The sequence below is a fragment of the Notamacropus eugenii genome, chromosome 2, assembly GCF_028372415.1.
Source record: "Notamacropus eugenii isolate mMacEug1 chromosome 2, mMacEug1.pri_v2, whole genome shotgun sequence".
Taxonomy (NCBI): Eukaryota; Metazoa; Chordata; class Mammalia; order Diprotodontia; family Macropodidae; genus Notamacropus; species Notamacropus eugenii.
Window position 1 is genome coordinate 3055939 of NC_092873.1, and position 21495 is coordinate 3077433.

A 21495-nucleotide genomic window follows, 5' to 3' on the forward strand; every position below is an offset into this window, starting at 1 on the left:
AAAGGAAAGGGGATCACAAAGAAGATTACAAAAATGACGTCTGCACATTAGCTCCATTCTATGGGGAAAAAATGAGAAAATGTCCCAAGTCCTTGAAAGAAATCACCTGCCACTCTGGTCAACCTCTCTGTTTCAAGGATAGGAGGGAGAGAGGGGAGAGGGAAGGAATAAAAATACCTTAACGATGAGAAAGATGGCAGAGGAGGAGTCGAATGCCCCATTGTAGAGGGTGATTATGGTAGATCGATGTTTGCCAAATAGATTCCCCACCTGGAGGATGGACAACCAACAAGCTCTTAATATGTACCCACATACATACCATATGATCCTTGAACACAGCTCCTGACCAGAGGCCTAGGCAGGAATATCTCTAACCCCTGTGGGTCACAGCTGTAGGAGACCAATTTGGAAAGTAGCCCCCTTTTCTTTGTCCTTTCCCTCCCCTGCCTTACTTTCAGGGAAAAGAGAAATGGAGCGAGGACATACCTGCAAATTGGTAAGCAGAAACAAAATGCCTCCAACAGCAAGCATTGGGAATGCCACAAAGAGCATCAGTGCCGTACCTGGAAAGAATAGACACAGGTCACAGGAGCGTCAAGCTCAGTTCATTTCTACTCTTCTCTTCCTTACCTGAAATCAAATCCACAGGCCCAGATTCAAACAGACCAAAAATCTAGGACTTCTCCAGTCTTCAAGGCCTACCCTATGCTACCTCATCTCCAAGAAACTCACCTCCTCCTTCCTTTCCTTGACTCTTATAGGACATTTAGTCCTGGCCTCATAATTCTACAATTAGCTGGTCTTGCATCCTTCTCTCTCTAACATGGTCAAACCATTAGAATATTAATAACAATCTCCTCCTCTCCCTGCCCTGAAGGCTAAGAGTGACTTTTCAATATCCACCCCTGGATAACCACCCCCTGGCATTCTGCCAGGCCAACAGTCCTCCACTTAGCAAGGATGGGGTTCTCTATACACCTTAGGATATTTTGAAAAGACCAAGCTGAAGCTTACTAGAGGCAGGTAGACAGAACAGTGGAGAGAGCACTAGGCCTGGAGTCAGTAAGAATACAGCCTCAGATACTTACTAGTTTTGGGACCTTGGGCAAGTCATTTAATCATTGTCTGCTTCAGTTTCTACAACTGTATGTTTTTTGGTTTTTGTCGAGGGAATTGGGGTTAAGTGACTTGCCCAGGGTCACACAACTAGTAAATGTCAAGTGTCTGGGATCAGATGTGAACTCAGATCCTCCGGAATTCCAGGGCCAATGCTCTAGCCTCTGAACCACCTAGCTGCCTTCCACAACTGTAAAAAGGGAATAATAATAGCTTCTATATCCCAGGATTGTGAGGACCCAACAAGCCAATATTTGTAAAGAACTTAGTATGGTGTGCTAAGCATATGGTAGTTGCTTTCCCCTTTCCCTTCTCTTACTGCAGCTTGGCCCAGTCTTAACGAGAGAGTTCTCCTAGTTTATGGTCACTCATACTCTTTTCATTTCCAGTATCTTCCACCCATTCCAGACTTCCACCTTTCAAAAAATCCACTCCCCAGTTACCCCTCAATGCTCATGTCATACTCTCAAAGTATCAGTATCAGTCCAGATGACAAAGTCAGGCAAGAAGCTCATAGAATCTTAGTCTCAGAGCTGAAAGGCCACTTGATGTAACATCCTTAATTACAGGTGAGGAAACCAAAACCCACAGGGATAAGGGGCTTCCTCAAGAAAACATGGAGAGTGATAATATTTAATATAAATTTTTAATAAAAAAATTTTAATATAAATTTGACTTTAATAAGGGCCAAAGCTTGAATTAAGAAGAGTCTGGACCTAATAGTCTCTTTTGTTAATCTTAAGTAAACTCAGAGAATGCCTTTTGGTTTCTCAGCAAAGCAAATGGGGCTGACTTAGTAATTTCCTTAGGAGACCCTTTTCATGGCATGCTAGTGATAAGGAAAAACACAGATGTCCTGGGTTGCAATTTCAATTGAAATGTTGTTAAAGGTATCCTTTCCTGTGTCAGCAATTTCAAGGGCCTGTTTATGACAGCATACCTGCCACTAGTGGGATTTTCTCTTTATCATATGTCATGGAGACATATGCTACAGAGAGGAAATTCACAGCTTGGGATCATAAAACTCAATTGACACTACTTTGTTAATTGTCTTACTAAATTTACAATTTGTTCAACTAAGAGAGTTCCTTCCTCATGGTAAAATGTATTTAAGCCAGACAATTTCTGTACTGGGTCAGTCAGGTCTTAATCCTGGCTCCATAGCACTATGTTACTGTTTTCTTTAAGAGGGAATTAATAAATAATATATGCCTTTAGCCTGTTGCCTTTTCTTTAACCAACTTTCAGGTCAACAAGAGTAAGAGAGAGATGTGGGATTCAAGTCCAGGTCGTCTTTCCCCTATATAACATACATTATATAGTTAGAGTATCTCAGCTGTATGACCTTGGGCAAGTCCTTTTATCTTTGATTCTTGGTTTCTTTGTAAAATGGGAATAATAGAGGCCCATTCTACCAACCTTACAGGATTATTTTAGGCTTCCAATAGGATGTTCATGAGGACACTCTAAAAAGCACCACCCTTTGTAAGAGAGCCATAGACATCACTGGTACAGTTCTGTTAAGGGATTTCTTGGGGATTTTCCCCAGGACATTAGTGCTTAAGTGATAACCCAGAGTAATGATAATGAGAGTTAAAGATCTCCCCCACTCATTAATGGGCCTGCCCATTAAGGGAAGTTTGATCAGGGGAGATTTTTTTTTGTTGGAAGGCCCATATCTTTTGTTAATTTCTAAAGTACTGATTCTCAAGGGTTGTGATGCCCTCTGGCTCTGAAAAATTCATAAATACTCTGAGGTGAGATTTTACTTTGGGGCTTACTCCTTGGAAGTGTTTGTTTGGTCAGAGGAGACTCTGCCCAGCTGCTAAGTAGCCCCTGCCTCCCTTTGAAAACCCAGTTATTGATGCTTCTCTCTGGTAACTATGTATGTATGGTCAGACAGTTGGATCTGTCTGTTGATCTGTGATGTATGTATTGCTTATGTCAGGCAGCTGGAAGAACTGTCTGTTGATCTTTATTTCTCTGTATTTTCTCTGAAGTTCAGGATGCTGACTTTTCCCCTGAACTAAGTGAATGATATATATGCTTGATTAAAGTGATTGCTGACCTCTCAAAAGTTGCTTTCCTTTTAGAAAATCAGATCTAAGAACTTACATAGGAGGCCCTCTTGTGTATGTCAGGGTCCTTACTGATACATCCAGGAAGGATCGAGGGGATAAGAAGTACCTGCACCGAGTTTCTCTCTCCCCTTCTCCCCGCTAATGCCACTGTGCTTTTTGGTCTAAAACCCTAGCACTGGAAGGTCCTATGCCAGGCATGCTGCTCCCTTCTATTCAGTTGGTACTCACCTGCAGAGGAGACAGCTACAAGAAGTGTGCCCCCTGCATAGAGAAATCTGAAATGCAGAACAGGAGAAAAGACTTGTCAAGGTAGAACACTCTAGGGCCCCCAGAGTGAAAGAATCCTGCTTAGAGCCCACTTTTTTGCTATTTTTTTTAAATTTTCTTTTTGTGATTCAGCAGGAGATCAGGAACTTTTCTTCAATTCCATGGCTATAAAAGACCTAGGTACAGAGAAAGCAGGCAGCCTGGGGGGAGGGTGGAGAAAGGGAAAAAAGAGTCAGCCACAAAAATGATTTGGTGCAGCCATGTGGAAATAAGGGAAATTCAAAATGAGGTGATAAAGAGAATGGGAGGAAAGAGAAAGTAGACCAAGAGGCCTGACTGGTCTCTCCAGAGTGCCACAACTAGCTTATAATCTTGGGAACAGAACACATCATGATAGACAGAAAAGGGGTTCCTTTCACACTAAAAACAAAATAAAGCAAAAAAAAAAAACCAACAAGTAGTTGGAGGATCAGTTAGGGGGTTTCTAGGTAGTGGGGTTCAGTGTAAAGAGAATCCCAAGAAATCTAGGCTGGGGACACAGCTCTGAAATGCATGAGTTATATGACCTGGTCATATAACTTTTATATAAAAGGTCATTGAACTTTTATGACTGGGTTCTCATCTAGGCAGTATCAATTTTACTATCTGCCTCCCCAGTTCTTATAAGGAAAGGATATTGTAAGCTTTATTTAAGTCACTATAAAAATGTGAGCTCCTTACTACAAAGAACATTTCTCATCTCCCTGGAACAAGACCAGACAACTAGGAAGAAGGCAGACAGTATTATTGCAATTGTCTTGATGGTAGATGTAGGCTCAGCAAAGAGAAGGTGAGGAGAAAGACTGGGAAACTGTAACGAATCCCAGTAGATTAGTGGAATGTATTATCATGTTACATAAGAAATGACAAATCTGAAGAATTTGGAGAAACTTGAAAGGATTGTATGGATTGATGGAGAGCTGTAGTAACCAAAATCTGAAAGATAATTTACACCCATGCCCACAATATAAAGGAAAACTCCAGATTTCTGTTCAGTGCAGTGATCAGCTAGGACTTCAGAGGACTGTGGGTGAATCCTCTCAGGAAAGAAATATTGGCTGCTTTGTTTTGCTTTAATTGTATTTGGCAAAAGGGGAAGTCCCATTTAGGGGCAGGATTAATGTCCCTGGAACATAACTATGTTTAATTTGGGAATTGGTTTATCTTGGTTTTTGATGTTTGCTTGGTTTGTTCTGTTTTTGAGACAGACAAAAAGACCATGTATTCTCTCTTGTATGAAAAGTTACGAATAGATTTTGCCCTTGCAGCAGAAAAAAAAAACACTGGATTTAACATCAGGAGACACTTGTCTGAAAACTAATTCAGCAATTTATAGGTAATCTCTTTCCTTTTCTAGATCTCAGTTTGCATAAGGCTGTAAGGGTTACAATTAGACAATGAAGAGAAAAAGCTATGTTGCAATCCATAGCTCAGACCTTTTTTGCCTAGATTCTCCTACCATATATGGTGGTGGCAGCAGCTCTCCAACCAATCCCCAGTTTAGGAGCATGGGCCCTGGGAACTTACATAGCAATGAGCCGTGCCACAGTGGTTCCAAGGTGGTCAAAGATGTAGCCAATTGGCAATATCAAGAAGTTGTTTGAGAAGGAAGCCAGGGTAAAGATGAGGGAGAATTTTGAATCCTGAGCACTGCATTCTAGAAAAGAAAGAATGGAAATATTCACATGTCATTTAAAGCAATTGTTACCATATACAGAGCTGTAACTAGGCAGGGAGACTTGAATGCTTCTCCAGAGTATCAACGTTTAGAGGGCACCAAAAATATTGGCATCCATCAAGTGAGGGAAAGAATGAGCTTTGCCCTTAGGGAGCAGCAATAGTAAGACAGGATGCTACCAGACAGCTTTGTTCCATCAACCCCTGTCCATAGCTATCTCAAGTGTGCTGCGCCCACCCCAATATTATGAGAGTTAAAACTGGTTTGATTCTTAGATCCACCTGCCCCTGAAATCCATGCTAAAGTCTTACTTCATCTCCCTCTTCTCCAGCTCCAATTCTGAGAATTAAAAAGGACCTTGGGGATTAGCTAATATGATTCACACAAGAATAGGAATCCCTTCTCTACCATCTCCTTCCTCCATTTTCATTTGTAGACTTCCAATGGAGTATTAATACCATAGCATTTCTATAGCACCTTAAGTTTTGCAAAGTGCTGGGAGGCAGGATGACAGTTAACATTTCTTCATCACTTTAAGGTCTGCAGAGCACTTTGTTTACATCACCTCAATGAAGCCTCAATAACCATCCCAGGAGGGAGGTGTTATTATCCTTATTTTACCAATGGGGAAACTGAGGCCCAGAGTTGTGACTTGCCCTAGGTAACACAGACAATAGTTAAAGCCAGGATTCAAATCTAAGTCTTCCATCTCCATTTAGCACTTTTCCTACTGCACAACAGTGATCTCCTTTGGAAAAGCTCACTGCCCTCAGAGGTAACTTGTCTCCTTTTAGTGTAGTCATTAGAAAAGTTTGTCCTGGAAGGTGGAAGAGAATTTTTGTACAAAAAAAAAGTTTTAAATTGTTTTTACATGTAATTGGGGGAAAAATGTTTAAAAAAAAGATCCAAGGCAATCTGAAGGACCTATGACAAAAAAACTCTATCTACCTCCAGAGAAAGAACTGATGGAATCTGAATACAGAACTTATTTTATTTTACGTTACTTTTATTTATGTACTTTATCTTGGGGTTTGTTTGTCTGCGTTTTCTTTCACAACATGACTAATATGGAAATATATTTTACATGACTGCCTATGGATAAGTTTTATCAATTTGCCTGAATTCTCAACGAAAGGGAGGTAAGGTGGGAGAGAATTTGGAACTCAAAATTAAAAAAAAAAAAGCGAAAATAGTTTTCACCTACAATTGGAAAAAATAAAATACTATAATTCAAGAAAATTTTGTTCTTCCATTTAGCAAAAGAAAAAAAAAAACATTTGCCTCTGCACCAATTGCCACCTACCCGTGCAACCCCCCACCAAAAATGAATGAGAGCTTCCCAGAACTGGCTTCTTAGTGTCACCTTAAAATTAGGCTGGAAAGAGGTTCAGGAAATAGAGAGCTTTAGCAATGTCACTTCCTGTTTCATTTGTACTTCGTATTTCCTAAGACTGTGTTATTTGAATGAGGTCCTGTAAGTATAAAAACAAAACATTCCTGGACCTCAAGGGAATTCTAGTCTATCAGAGCACTGCTTTTTCTGTCTCCCTGGGGAATCATGGACCTATCAAATTGGAGAACCATTGGTCACATTCCTTCCCACCCTCTATACTACTCGTCAAAGGTTCCAACTCTCTTGCACCAAGATCTTCCCCCATAAAACCATCACTCCCTTGAGACATTCCCACTGACCCATATGGACCCCCACCCCTGTATCAGAGGCTTCTCCTACCTGAATATCCTGTGGCATTGCTTGTCTGATTTACCGGTGGCTCACACAGATCCTCAAAGTAGTGATCACTTTTGAAAACAAACACCAGCGAGGACCAACCAAAGATCAGCCCAGAAAAGGCAATACATTCCAGTAGCCCGGTCAGGAGGGTGGCAACTCGAAGAGAGAGCTGAGATCCAGCCATGGAGCTAAAACCAGGACACCAATGGCTTAGTTACAATACAGCACCCAAAGTTCTCCCTCAATAGGGGCTTTGTCTTTGCTGATTTCTGGAATTGGCTCCAAATTCCCAAAGGAAGGGATGTCTCCATGTTTCCTTCCTAAGCAAGACCTCCTACTTATTTGGGCTCCCTGAGGACAGCATCTTTAGGTCTCTGGAGCTCATCTACTGCCTGAAAGCTCACACTTGACTTAACCTGACTGGAAACAGGATTGGAGGGAGAAGAATGAGAGCAAACCAAGAGAGCAGTGAGCAAATAAATAAAAGAAAACGTTCTTTTATAGGGTATGAGTCCCTGGGACTCAGCAGCTATTAGAACAAAGTGTTGTTAGCTAGAAACATGGGTGAGGAAATACTGGGTGCCTGATTCTCTCTATTTCCTTAGCTATTATATTGTTTCACCATCCTACTTAACCTAACCACTCCTCTCAGCTCCACATTTTGCTCCTCCTACACCAGAGGGTCTTAATTTTTTGTGTGCGTGCCATGGACTCTTTTGGCAGTCTGGTAAAGCCTGTGGAAACTTTCTCACAATAATATTTGAAAATAAAATATAAAGATTATAAAGGAAACCAATTGCATTGAAATACAGTTATTAACATATTTTTAAAATAAATTCAGGGAATTTTTACATGTAACTGGGGAAAGATAAAATACTAAATAAAATTTCTTTTAAAAAATAAATAAATTCAGGGACCTTAAGTTAAGTTAAGAACCCTTCGTCAACATTGTCCATTACTCAGGTTAATGGCTCCCTGGGTAATCTTTTCTTCAAGACACATCTTCAAGACACATTACTTCCAGAAAACTCATTCCCAAAGTCCCTCAGCGATTTTTTTTTCATTCCACAGAGCTTTCCTCTGACCAGCAGAGGAGCAACCCAGAGAAACTAGGATGTTTCCCAATCACAAACAAAAATAATTCCTGAATGATAATTCCCTTTTCTGTAAAATGAAGACATCAGATTACATGACTTTTTAATCTGGTTATTCCATGCCCTAAACTCCTTTCCCAGCTCTGTCAAATTGGTTTCTTGGGTCCCTTCTCAGCTCAGACATTTTTGTGTTCCAGGGTCCCTTTTGGCGCTCACATTTTTTTCTAAACATCTAGCCCATGTTTCCAAGAATTTGTCCTCCCTCTTCCCATCCGGTGGGGCAGGGGGGAGGGTGTGGAGATCGGGGAAGGTGGGGGAGCATGCTTAGTCTAGGAGATAGTTCTTCCACCCAACATAACTCTGTCTCCGAAGTGCAGCAGAAGGCAACTACATTTTTCTCCCCCACCCTCTCTTCAGAGCTCTTTGCAGATTCCCAATCTCTCTAGCACCTCCTTTTTTGCAATGAATGCACTAGTTCCAGAGGCATCTATTGACTGATGTTACTCAACATTCTAAGACAAAGGTCAATGCCTTATTCTCTTAAAGGGGCCAGATTAAAGTGCTCTTGGTTTGTTTAGTTGGATGAAATTGCTATTCAGAAATATTTAAAACCTATTTGACTTATACTTCCTCTTGTATTTCCTTATTGTCACAAGGTTGTGACTAAGGTTATGTCAAAGAAGTCACCTAAGGAAGGCTGTTGGGTTGATCAGTCATGGCTGCCAGAAAGCAGTGTGATACTTCTGTTTTCTGATCTTTGGAGGGCACTGTGTAAATGCAGACTTTTGACATATTTGAACATTGAAAAACAATCGGGAGATGGTTTTTCTGTGGAAATAAATAACATCTGTCTTGGGGAAGGGAAGGAATTATACCAGTAGTAATAGTCAGTTCAGTTTACCCTGCTGAGGGAAAAGGGAGCCATAGTGAAGATAACCTTTCAAAAAGCCACTTTAATATTATTTGAACTTACATGAAATATTTAATTATTTCTCTCTTTGACCAAGATTTAGGTGACCTAAATCACATATCCCAAGACCCTTGTTTTAACATAGCCCACCTTCCAGTGTGTTAACTAATCACAATTGATTTGCACCCCTTGGGAACACCTCTTCAAAGGACATATAGCTCTATACCCCAAACCCCCAAATAAGCTATTCTAGACTGACTCCTCATTCAATGCATGTGTGTTGCCAGCTTGAGAGAAATAAAAACATGGACACACACACGCGCACGCGCGCACACACACACAAATGATAGATTTGACTAGATGGGCTCTAATTTCCAACTCTAAATCAATGATCCAGTGATTAGCAAGTCAACAATGCACTGGATTTTACTTGGCACATCTTAAGTTGCTGGTACTGACAGGCCTTTGCTATAATAAAGCTACTAGGCATCAGTTTGTCCAGCAATCATTTGCTAACACTATATGTTTTCTTTAAAAACTGTTCACTAGGACAAAACAGGAAATACCAACAGTTGCTGAGTCAAACTCATATTTTACTGACTCCTGATTTGAGCAGCTAACACAGACCAATACTATTCAACTAAATCCCTCTTCTCCCTATAGTTGGCAGAAAATGCCTGCCACATTCAGAGGAGTTATTGGACTAAGGAATGAAGGCAGCCAGGCTTCCTTTCTCTCCTCTCCCCCATCTAAGCAACTTGAGGAAATGATTGTCTACCAGCCAGCTTTAACACTTTGGGTGTAATGGAATCTAACCAAGCTGGCTTCCAGACTTTGCTGCTCACTTCCTCAAATGTTATGATATGAAACAATCTTCTACTCTCCTCCTTAGTTTAGGACTAGTTTAGAAATTTATAAAATGTCAGAGCTGGAAGGGACCTTAGGACATGGAACAGAGAGTGCTAGAGCAAGAAGGGAACTTAGGACATAGAACATTCAAGGAAAATTAGAGCATAAAATATGGAATGTCACAGATGGAAGCCACCTTAGAAAAAAAATTTCTTGTCCACCCACTCCAAGCTATGTCATCTCCACTTCTGTAATCATCCCCACCAGAAACCCATACATTATCCCTAGAATTACCTTGGACTCTGGCCCCTTTTAATTTATCTCCCTCAGAACCAAGCCTTCACCTTCCATCCTAGCTTGCAGCTCCAAACCATGTCTACATTTGCACAGTGAGCTCAATCACACTCTCCAGCTCCCATTTATATATTGTCTCTTGCATTAGAATATAAGATCTTTGAGAGAAGGGACTATCAGTTTTTGTGTTTGTATCCACAACACTTAGCACAATGCCTAGCACACAGTAAGAGCTTAATAAATGCTTATCCATTAATCCATCTATTGTCTCTGTCTGTCCATCCATCTACTACCTACATACCTGTCCATACAGTCAGCCAGCCAGCCAGCCAGCCATCCACCTATTCATCCATCCATCCATCTACCTGTGGAAAGCAAGAAAGTTCTGTTTTCCACATTCCTAGGTGAAAAGGGTTGTGACCTAGCATGGACAGATTAGAGGTCAGAAATTAATGTGCAGGCCCAAGGAGCTATGTGAGGAAGGGTCTATCAGATAGGAGATGGTATGGTATGGTATCACGGGAGATCCAAAGTTCAAAAAACAGTATAAGAAACTCCATCTTTCTGAACATGTTATAGTCATCCTGTAACTTTACTGGGGAGGCTATCCATCCATTCAGGGGAAATGGACGTAAAGATTAATAAAAGCTTTCCTGATTTCACAATAGGTATTGTTCTTTGTTTAAGGTGAGCATGTTTCTCACTGTTGGGGGCTTGTTAGATGGGCTCATTTCTAACACACCTACTTGTCTATCCATCCATCCATTCACCCATTCATCCATCCACTTACCCATTCAGCCATCCATCCATTCACCCATTCATCCATCCATCCATTCATCCATCTATCTCCCTGTCTATCATCTACCTAGAATATCAGAGTTAGAGAATAGAACACAGAGTGCCACAGCTGGACATACTCATACAATCTCATACACACACACACACACAAACTAGAAGGCACCTTAGAACATAGAATGTCAGACTAGAAGGGACCTAAAAATAAAGCCTTCCTGATCCTGTTCCTGACTTCTTCACTTTAAAATCCCAGCAAGTTGGGGAGGTGGGTAAGAAGTGGAAGGTACAGGCTTCAATGAGTAATTTCATTGTCCCTAGTACAGCCTTTTAGCTCCCTTTTATGGGCAGTCTTCCTTCATTAGAATGTAAATTCCTCAAAAGCAGAGACTATCTTTCTTTCTGTTTTTTTGGTATCCTCAGTGCTTAGTATAGTGCCCAACATCTTCCCTTAATTCCTTTCTGATTCATCAGATTAAGTCTTCTCTTTGATCATAGACTCTTCACCATCTTAAAAAGTGGTGAAGCTTAAAAGCTCTAAAGAACGGTTGTTTATAATCGTCTAAAATATCCTATATGTCTAGAATAATGTCTATACTCAGTCATGATTATAGGATCTCAATCAGGTCCCAAAATCTCTGACTCTGATGGGTGAGCAAGCTAGTCATCCTCATAGCTAGAGAGAGAGAAAAGCAGTTTAAAAGAAGATTGATAGGGTCAGAGTGATAATCTTTGTCTTCAAACAGCGAGTTTCGAGTTCATTGTTGGCAATATCTCTGTGCCCTAATATACAGTTTGCAAAAGTTCAATGTGGTTCTAAGAAATGTGTATATTCTCTAGTGGTACCGTTTAGAAGGCATCACAAGTCTTTTTAGCTCTTGTTTCTCTAGTAATTTGTTCAATTGTCCAGTTTCCCTCCATGAGGTTCACCACCTTTTCTCAACTGGTGAATTCTTCCTTAAACCTCCATTTTGTGGAGGGACCCAGTTCAGACCACATTTCTCTCCCAACCCTGTTCCTGGTTCCTAGACTTCAAAACCATACTGTCTTATCCTTTACTTAGTGCTTCCTTGCTCTGGAACATACAACTACCCCCTATAGGTACACCCAACAGCCTCCAAACTCATCTCTCAGCCTCCAGTCTCCTTCCAGAATTGGGGAATTTTATAACCAGAAGGAACTTCAGACCCCATTTAGTCCGACCCATACTCAAAAGGAATCCCCAGAAGAACACATTAGACAAGTGGTCATCGAGTTTCTTCTACTTGAAGACCTCCTTCTGTGAGGCTCTTCCTATTCTTCCATTGGTGAATTCCTCCCAGAGTCTCCATTTTGTGGAAGTGTCCAAACCAGTCTTCATTCCTGCTCCTGGATTCTGGACTTCAAAACTGTGCCCACTTGGTGCTCTCCCCCTTACTTCCCCATCTAAAGGAGATGAAGAGGGAAAGGTTGAGGGAAAGGGATATTGAAGTCTCCTGCCACTATTGTATTACCTTCTATGTCTTTATCTTCTTATAGTTCAGTTAATTTTTCTTTTTTGAATTTAGATGTTGACATTTGAAGCATATAAATTTGCATATAAATTGATATTGGTTTGTTTTCTGTGGTTTCCTTCAGCACAATGTAGTTTCCTTGTTTGTTTTTTCCTTTTTATGTAGTAAATGTTTCCTTTTACTTTATAATTACAACTTACTTTCGGGGGTTCACCTGAAGCAAAATTATTTTCCAGCCCCTTATTTTTATTCTGTGTGTGCCTTTGACTTTTAGGTGTATTTTTGGTGAGGAAAAGATTGTGGGGCTTTGTTTCTTATCCAATCTGTCACATTTCATTTTGTTAGACTATTTAATCCATTTGCATTTATGAGAGGTAGGCTAATATTTTCCTCCATTTGTTTGAAATATGTTTCTTTCTTTTTTTCTTTTGCAAATTGGACTTTCCCCTTGTCTTTTCAGTTATTTTAGCTTAATCTACTTTAAGGCAAACCTATTCCCATCAATTTATTTCCCTTACCCTGAACAGCTCACATCCACCCACCCACTTATTTTGTTGACCTTTTTCCTAGTTTTAGAGTCTTGTTCAATTTATTAGTTCTTTTTCTTGTCTTATTTTTTAACTCTAGGATTTATTTAATTATTCTTCTTTCTTCTCACTTTTCAATTAAGTAGTCAAGTAAAACCCTTTCACCTTACCCCTTTTGCTAATTTTGTTAGTTTTTAGGATTTCATTTTTTGTATATTTTTCCAAAAAAGATTTCTTTCCCTCATTCTCTACATATCATGTCCTTTGTAAGATTCCTATAGAATAGATCCCATTATAAATTATCTCTCCTCCTCCATGATAGCATTCATCATACCTCTCCCATAACTAGTGCAATATGTATTTTTCATTTATTTTGTATTTATTTCAATCTATTCCCAACTCCTTATCTATTCTTCAGTAACCTCTTCTTCCTGAGAGTCCACAGGAGTTATTTGCTCTTTAATTGTTGGTCTTTGCTTTGATTAGAGTATTAGATTCCCCTCTACCTTCTTCCCTCACCTCTCCTCTTGTAGATTCCCATCTTCAATTTGGTCCCACAAAAACATTGATTTAACTGCAAGTGGGTGATGAAAGATTCAGTCCATGTTTTCTCTTAGCATCTGTTTAGTGCTTTAGGATTTGCAAAGCTATTTCTCCACCACCATTTACATCTGATATCTGCTTTCACCTTTCTCTTTGTGAACTTTTAGAAAGAGATCTCTTAATGGTCTCTCTATTGTAATTTGGTTGCTAGTATCCTTGGTTACTGTATTTATTTACCTTTTTTGTATTTCTGTTGTCCAGGGACAAAAAACAAAGCAAATAATTGTTCTCTCCTAGCAAAGCTTTGAATGCCTCTTTTTCTTTCATGGTTAGGGTGAGTTTTGCAGGCTATGACAGTTATGTGACTTACATTGAGTGCCTTTGTTATTCAGAATACATTATTCCATTCTCTTCCACAGCTTCAGGTGAGTTCAGAGAAGTCTTATGCTGTTTGAACTTCTATTCTTTATATTTAAAGATCTTTTTCTTAGTCATTTATAAAATTTGTTGTTTGCCTTTGGAATTGTCCAACTGAACCATGGATCTTAGAGTTTTTCAGCATGCAATTTTTTCAAGAAGTGATTTGGGGATTCTTTCAATTGGCATTTTATATTCTCTATCCAAAAGTTCTAGGCAGCTTTCTTAGATCGTTTCTTGAATTCTGATGTTTATATTTAGGGTTTTTGATTTTTCATGTTCATGTAGGAGACCTGTAATCTTTAAGTTGTCTCTGTGCATCCACAGAGACAAAACATATTTTTTTGCTTGTATGGACAAGACATTTTCTCTGATGCTCATAACTTCTCAAACGTCTCCAAAGTAGAAATTATGCAAGCAATTTCAGTTGTCTCCATTGCTTAGGACACCAAAAACTCTTCTCTCTAGGCTTTTCAGGCACTCCTCTCTTCTGGTTCTCTTTCTTCCTATGTGATTACTCCCTTTCAGCTTCCTTTGTTGGATCTTCATCTAAATCATGCTTACTTCTGTGGGTGTCCCATGGGGTCTTATCCTGGTCCTTCTTCTCTTCCCCCTCAATACTACTTTACTTAGTGATCTCCTTAGCTCCCATGGATTTATTGATCAATGATTTTCAAATCTATTTAATCCAACCCTAACCTCTCTGCTGACCTCCAGTCTCACATCTCCAACTTCCGATTGGACATATTCAACTGGAGTCATATAGACATTTTAAATTCAACTTGTCCAAAACTAAACTTACTGTCTTTCCCCTTAAGCCTTCCCCCTTTCCAATCTTCCCTATTACTGTCCAGGCACCATCATCCTCCCTGTCTCTCAATCTTGAAACTTAGTTGTCATCCTCAACTCTTTACTATCTCTCACCCACCATATTCAAGCTGTTGCCAAGGTCTTTTAATTTCACCTTTGCCACATTTTTCCAATACACCCCTTCTCTCTTCTGATCATGCCACCATTCTGGTGCAGGACCTCATCTCCTCCATAGCTGGTGGTGGGTCTGCAAGCCTCAAGTCTTTCCCCACTCCAATATTTCCTCATTCAGTTACCAGGTGATAGGTCCAACTATGTCACCCATGTCAGTCCAGTGGCTCCCTAATACCTCTAGGATCAAATATAAAATCCTGTTTGGCATTCAAGACCTTTCATTACCTGTTTTCCTCCCCCCTTTTCAGTTTTCTTATATCCCACCACTTTCAGCAACACTGGGTCTTCTGGCTGTTCCAGAAACAAGACACTCCCTCACTCAGCTCCAGGCATTTTCTCTGGCTATCTTCTATGCCTGCAATGTTCTCCTTCCACATCTTTATCCTTTGGCTTTGATAGTTATCTTCAAATCCCAGTTAAAAATCCCATTTTTGGAATCAGGAAGACCTGAATTTAAATCCTGACTCATGCCCTTGCTAGTTGTGTGACCCTGTGCAACTTTTAACCTCAATTTTATCATCTGTAAAATGGAATTTACAATAGCACCTAGCTTACAGAGATGTTGTGAGGATCAAACAAGATATGCGAAGTGCTTTGCCAACCTTAACATGCTTTATAAATGCTATTATTGTTATTATTACATAAGGCAATGTGACATAAAACCATTGACCTCTGATACTGGGGAAGTTGGTGAGAAAAGGAAAATAGTTCTTAAAGACTACTCTTTTCAGGAGGATCATGTTCAGTCCTGGGAACCACAGTTTTGGAAGGACATTGATAAGCTGGAGAACATCCAGAGGAAAACAGCCAGGATGAGGACAGGCCTAATAGCTAACAACAAAGCATTTCTATAGCATCTATCATGTGCCAGGCACTGTATTAAGTGCTTCACAAATATTATCTCATTTGATCCTCACAATAACCTTGGGAGGTAGGTGCTATTATTATCCCCACTTTATGGTTGAGGAAACTAAGGCAAACAGAGATTAAGTGATTTGCCCAGGGTTACATGGCTTAGTGTCTTAGGCTGGATTTGAACTCAGGTCTTACTGACTCCAAGCTCAGTCCTTGCTACTTAGGCCTCAAGTCCATGCTATCAAAGGATGGGTTGAAGAGAATCCAAGTGTTGATGTCAGGAAAAACTTCCTAACAGTCTGAGTTCTCCAAAAGTGGGAAGAGCTACTTTGGGTAGATGCAAGTTCCCACTTCCCTGGAGATCTTCAAGTAAAGGCCTGCTTGTTGTATTGGCATTTGTTTTCCAAGTCGAGGTTGAATGACATCTGAAGTCCCTTGTGACCCCAAAATTCTAGGATTCTGGGATTCTCTCATTGACTCTCAGAGGAATAGGGACCTCAAAGTTCAGTTAGACCCACCTGCCCTGAGTACAGGTCCCTTTTCTGGTATCTTCAAGAGCCAGTGAGGCATGGAAGAAACTTGGGAGTTAGAACACAATGCTTTGGATTCCAATTTTGTCCCTTACTAACTATGGAAACACAGATGGACTTTACTTTCTTGGGCCTCAGTTTCCTCATTTCCTCATCCCTACAATGCTCCTGTGAAAATCAAAAGAGAAAATTATTTTGTAAGCTCTAAGTCCCAAGTATAAGCAAGAGAGCTCAGCATGGGGACAACCCAATCGAATCCAACAAACCTTTATTAAGAATCTGTGACATGCCAGACACTGTGTTAAAGATACAATTAATAAAAGGAAAGACAGTCTCTTCCCTCAGTGAGCTTACAGTATGAAAAGAGAGACAACAGGGGGCAAGAAGTGGGGTACCCTGTGCAGGAGCATCTTGTTCCATGGAATTGAAACTAGGCAGAGAAGAAAATGCAAAGCAGAATGATCTGAGAGTCCAGTTTCTGCCCTCTATAAAGGAAGGCATTGGAAGGAGTTTGGTACTCATTCACAGTGGCAAGAGGAACAGCATGGGACAGAGACCAGAATGTGGATTCTGGATTTTGCAAACCACTCTGATTTGAATCTCAGTTCTCCTACTTACTACCTGAGTGAGCTTAAACTAGTAATATCATTTCTCTGGGCCTCCATTTCCTCATTCGTAAAAGGAGGTGGTTATACATGAAATTATCTCCAAAGTCCCTTTTCAGTTCTAAATCTATTATCCAATGATTAGTCTCCTCATTTTGTAGCTGAGGCCCAGAAAGGTTAAGGTAACTTGGCTAAGGTCACATAACCAGCAAATGGTAGAGTCAGAATTTGAACCAGGGTCCTCTGACTAAATTCAACAATTTATAATACTGAGTACCTGAGTATATTTTAAAAAATCTTATCCAAATTCTTGAGGGATCAGGGAAAGGAAATTGGGAGCTGAAGTCAATATCCCCTGAGATTTCTGGAAGGTAGTGGTAAACTGCCTTTTGAAGCTGCAGAGTACATAAGATAGTCAGGGAGGTCACCAAAGAGACCCACAATATAAATCCATAGGATCATAGAATTCAAGCTAGAAAGGAACTTAGAGATCAGAGTCAAAGTTTCTTATATTACATCTGACAAAACCTGGAGAAAAAAATGAGTAGACCAAGGCCACATAGCTACTTGGATAAAACAATTGGGTTCTGCTGTCTGTGAGACTGATTTACAGGCCAGGGAGAGTGGAACTTCCTGGCATGCAAAACATATGCCTCTGTCCTCCCTTTTTTGCAGAAGTAAGGGACTATGGGTATGGAATGATATGTGTGTATATGTGCATGTATGTATATGTGCATATGCACATATGTATTCATGTATATGTATATATACATATATACACATGTATGTGTGTGTGCATACATATAGATACATATATACACAATAAACACACACACACAGTCAGACTCAGTTGGTGCATTGATTAGATTTACTAAACTGCTTTTGTTCCTCTTTTTAAAAAAAATTCTATGTCAATGTTAATAAATACTTATTAAGCACCTACTATGTGCCAGGCATTGCGGTAAGCTCTGAGTATAAAAAGAATGGCCAAAGGCAGTCCTAGCTCTCAAGCAATTCATAGTCTAATGGGGGAGAAGGGGATCACATGTGTCTAAAGAGGAACAAATAAGCTAAATTCAGGATACATTGGAAATTATTTCTATAGGGAAGACAGAAGAACTAAAGGACATTGGGAAAGGCTCCCTGCAGACAGTGAAATTTTAGCTGGCATTTGTTGAAAGTCAGGGCCGAGATAAGGTGGCAGAGCATTTCAGGGATGAGGGACAGCCAGGGCAAATACGAGGGTCAGGCAATGGAGCATGAGTTAGGAGGAAGAGATATATTAGAAAATAAAGATGATATAAAAGAAGACAGTGAAAATAGTCAGAGTTAGGAGACAAAATGTGAATTGGGAGAAGAGATAGATACTAGAAAATAAAGTGATGTGAAAAATGTAAGATGTCAGTCATTTCAATAAGTATAAATTTTAAGAGGATTTATACATGGAAAAAAATCTCACTCATGTGTCCAAGTACACTGCACTGTAGACCTCTACTTACGTTTGTCATCTCTGAGAAAGGAGTAAGGACTTAGGGGAAGTCAGGGTCTTTCTCTGTGTTCTCTACTTCTCAGTCAGCTAACATGATTCCAGAAGAGTGGGAGGGACCAAAACAGAGCAGGATTGCAAGGTTTGGGCTTCTGATCATTGTTCCCAACATCTGAGGTCTCACATTCTCATTAGGACCTTCAACATTTATGTTTTCAGCACAAGAAAGTCAGAGAATGTCAGAGCTAGAAGAGATCATTTAGTCCAAACTACTTTGTTTTCAGCAGAGGAAAGTGAAACCCAGAGAGGTTAAATGACTTATCCAAGGTCACACAGCCAGAAAGTGGCAGAGAAGGGATTAGACTCCAGGCCTTATAAGTTTCCAAATAATGCAGGTTCCAGGGTCCCAGGGGTCTATAAGGAGTCCTTGCTGTCATGTGCCCAGGACCAAGGTTGCCTGTAGTTGGCTGGGTTTCCTAATTTCACTTTCTACTCTTCTCAATCAGCTATTTTCTTCCCAGGTGCAGAGGAGAGCAATGGCCAAGGTTTTGGCTTCTGTTCTCTGTTTCCTGAGTCCGAATTCTCCTATTTAGACCAGGATGGGTCAAATTCTCATACTGTCAGCGTTTACCAGAGGGCCCCTGGATGTTCATGTTTTTGAGAAAATAGACTGTCCCAGAGTTGGCGGCTCCAGATTGGATGTATCAGAGGACTGCTGATTTTGAGTTGAAAAAGACCTTAGAAGTCATTGATCCAATCCTTTTATTTTACAGATGAGGAAACTGAGGCTTATAGAGAGAAAGCCAGTCAAGTCATCAAGTATTAAGCTCTTACAATGGGCCAGGCACTATGCTAAACTAGGGTAATGTCAAGGAATACAAGATCATATGGGAGATAAATGCTAGAACTAGGATGATTAATCCAGGCCCTCTGACTCCAGATTCAGAATTCTCTACAATGGATCACTAAGGAAATATATAGGAATGCATCTGGTTTGGAGATGCTGACATTTCCTAACAATATCCAATTTAGAGACATAAGAAGTAGCTGTCTGGATTAGAGACAAGAGAGTGGGGAGAAGCTTTTGAATTGAGTCACAAGACCAAAACTTTCGACTAGGGATCAGAGGAGATGCCTACCAAGCAGGCCTGGAAAATTCTTTTGATGCCAATCAACCAGGTAGGATGCCTATGAATGGCTAGTTTCCCTTAATCTCCACCTAAGTATCAGGACATTTTGGTGCCTTTGGTTCAGAAAGTAAAGAATTAAGGCAGATGATTATGAGGTTAGTGAAAGATGACTTGAGGGGAGATGATAATATTTGACTTCAAAGACTGGCATATGAGAGTGTAAATTTATTCTATTTGACTGATGAGGACAATTTCAGGGAGCAAGATTCCAGCTCAATACAGGTAAAAAACTACAACTTTTACATATACACATAAGTGGAATGACTTGTTTTGGTGATGAGCTCCCTATCTCTGGATGTCTTTAAGAAGACAATGGATATCAGGAATGTTGAAGAGGAGTTTTTCTGTCCATTACCACCATTTAGCCAGCCTTTGAGGTCTTCTCCAACTCTCAGATTCAGAATTGCCCCATTATTTCCATTGAACTATAGGGATAGAGGTGGTGAGGAGGGACAAGGAGAAAGGAAAAAGGCTACTGGCATATTAGTAGTTTGGTGGTGAATGGAAACTAGCCTGTAAATGGAAGAAAGGTATGGTGATAAGCAGATGGTGTTGTCATTTGTCCTTCATTTTCAAAGAGGACCAATGATCTCACAGAGTGATGTCTTGACCCGTGTATGAATTTTGATTTAAGTGAGACAGAGTTGCTCAAAGTCATCAGTCTCTCTCCTTCTTCTAGAGACATTGAAGTCTAATGGTAAAACAATCCAAGTCGGGATGACTAGCTATGGCCCAGAATGCAGTGGATGACCTTGGCATCTTTGATGTCTGATCAACCTCTTACTGCTCCACAGAACCTGCTTCACCTACCTTCATGGTCAGTGGAACAAACGGTTCTCATCCACTCATTGTGCTTGGGGGAAGTTTTCATATGCTTGGGGGAGATACCCCCCTGCAACTCACCAATGGATTTCAAGCCTGTCAATTACCCTGAACAGTTGGTATGGTATGAATGCATTCATATTTGCATCCAACACACATTTGTTATTGTTCAGTGATGTTTCACTCATGTTTGACTCTTCATGACCCCATTTGGGGATTTCTTGGAAAAGATACTGTAGTGGTTTGCCATTTCCTTCTCCAGCTCATTTGACAGATAAAACTGAGGCAGAGTTAAGTGACTCCCCAGGGTCACACAGCTAGAAAGGGATGAGGCCAGATTTGAACTCAAGAAAAATGAGTCTTCTTGACTCCAGGCACAGCACTCTATCCACTGCACCACCTAGCTACCTGCTGTGTCCTCTACCTACCCCAAGAGTTCCCTCCCTAGAGACCTCTCTAGTCTATCATGATAAATGTCATTACAATCATCTCAAACCCCATCCTTTCTCTGTACCATGTTGGGGCTTTCTTTTCTTTGGGCATCCATGCCACCTACAAAAAAGAATTTACTGAGCTCTTATAATGTGGCAAGCAGAGTTAGATAATAAAGATACAAAGTGAAAAATGGAACAATCCCTGCCTTCAAGGTGCTTGAATTCTGTTGAGGGAAGCAACATGTACACATATAACTTTATATGAAAATATACAAATAAATTTAAGGTAATTTGGGGAGAGTACCTAGTGCTCCTCCATCTAAAACTGGCTTCATTACTGACAATTGGTGGCAGTATTCTGTTCCCTACATTTATTTACAAACATTTTGTGCTTTTAACAAAAGTCATCTTTCTATCCCACTGCAAAGATTTGGCTGGAAATCATTTTTGTATTTTTCCTTCAGTTATCATTAATTAATCAATTACCTTTAAACTGGATAATCAACAGGAAGTAAAATGTAAGGAATGAAGTTAGGGAACCTTGGGTTTTGTGTTTGTTTTCCTTTTGCTCAAAATTCCCCTTGTGTTTGTCAACAAACACTTAGGAAGTGGCTGCTCTGTTTCATACACAGAGTTAGGTACAAGAGAGACGAAGACAAAGCAAGAACTTAGTCACTTGTGAACTTGATGTCACAAGTTCGTTTTATTGTGATAGCAATCAAAATAGGATCTTTTGCTGCTTTTATTTTAGTATAAT

The 21495-nt window shown here is 40.1% G+C and overlaps 1 protein-coding gene across 2 annotated transcripts in view; it reads right to left on the reverse strand.

Moving 5' to 3' along the window:
• Window positions 1–21495, reverse strand: part of SLC43A3 (solute carrier family 43 member 3) — a 46327-nt gene that overhangs the window by 13510 nt on the left and 11322 nt on the right. For both annotated transcript variants that reach the window (XR_011973628.1, XM_072638634.1), the window contains exons 2-6: window positions 6914–7101; window positions 5031–5160; window positions 3426–3472; window positions 487–563; window positions 178–270 (exon numbers count right to left, since the gene is read on the reverse strand). Coding sequence is in view for 1 of the 2 variants with exons in the window: in XM_072638634.1 (XP_072494735.1) it covers window positions 178–270; window positions 487–563; window positions 3426–3472; window positions 5031–5160; window positions 6914–7101 (535 nt within the window). In the remaining variant the exon portion in view is untranslated. The remainder of the gene's footprint in view (window positions 1–177; window positions 271–486; window positions 564–3425; window positions 3473–5030; window positions 5161–6913; window positions 7102–21495) is intronic.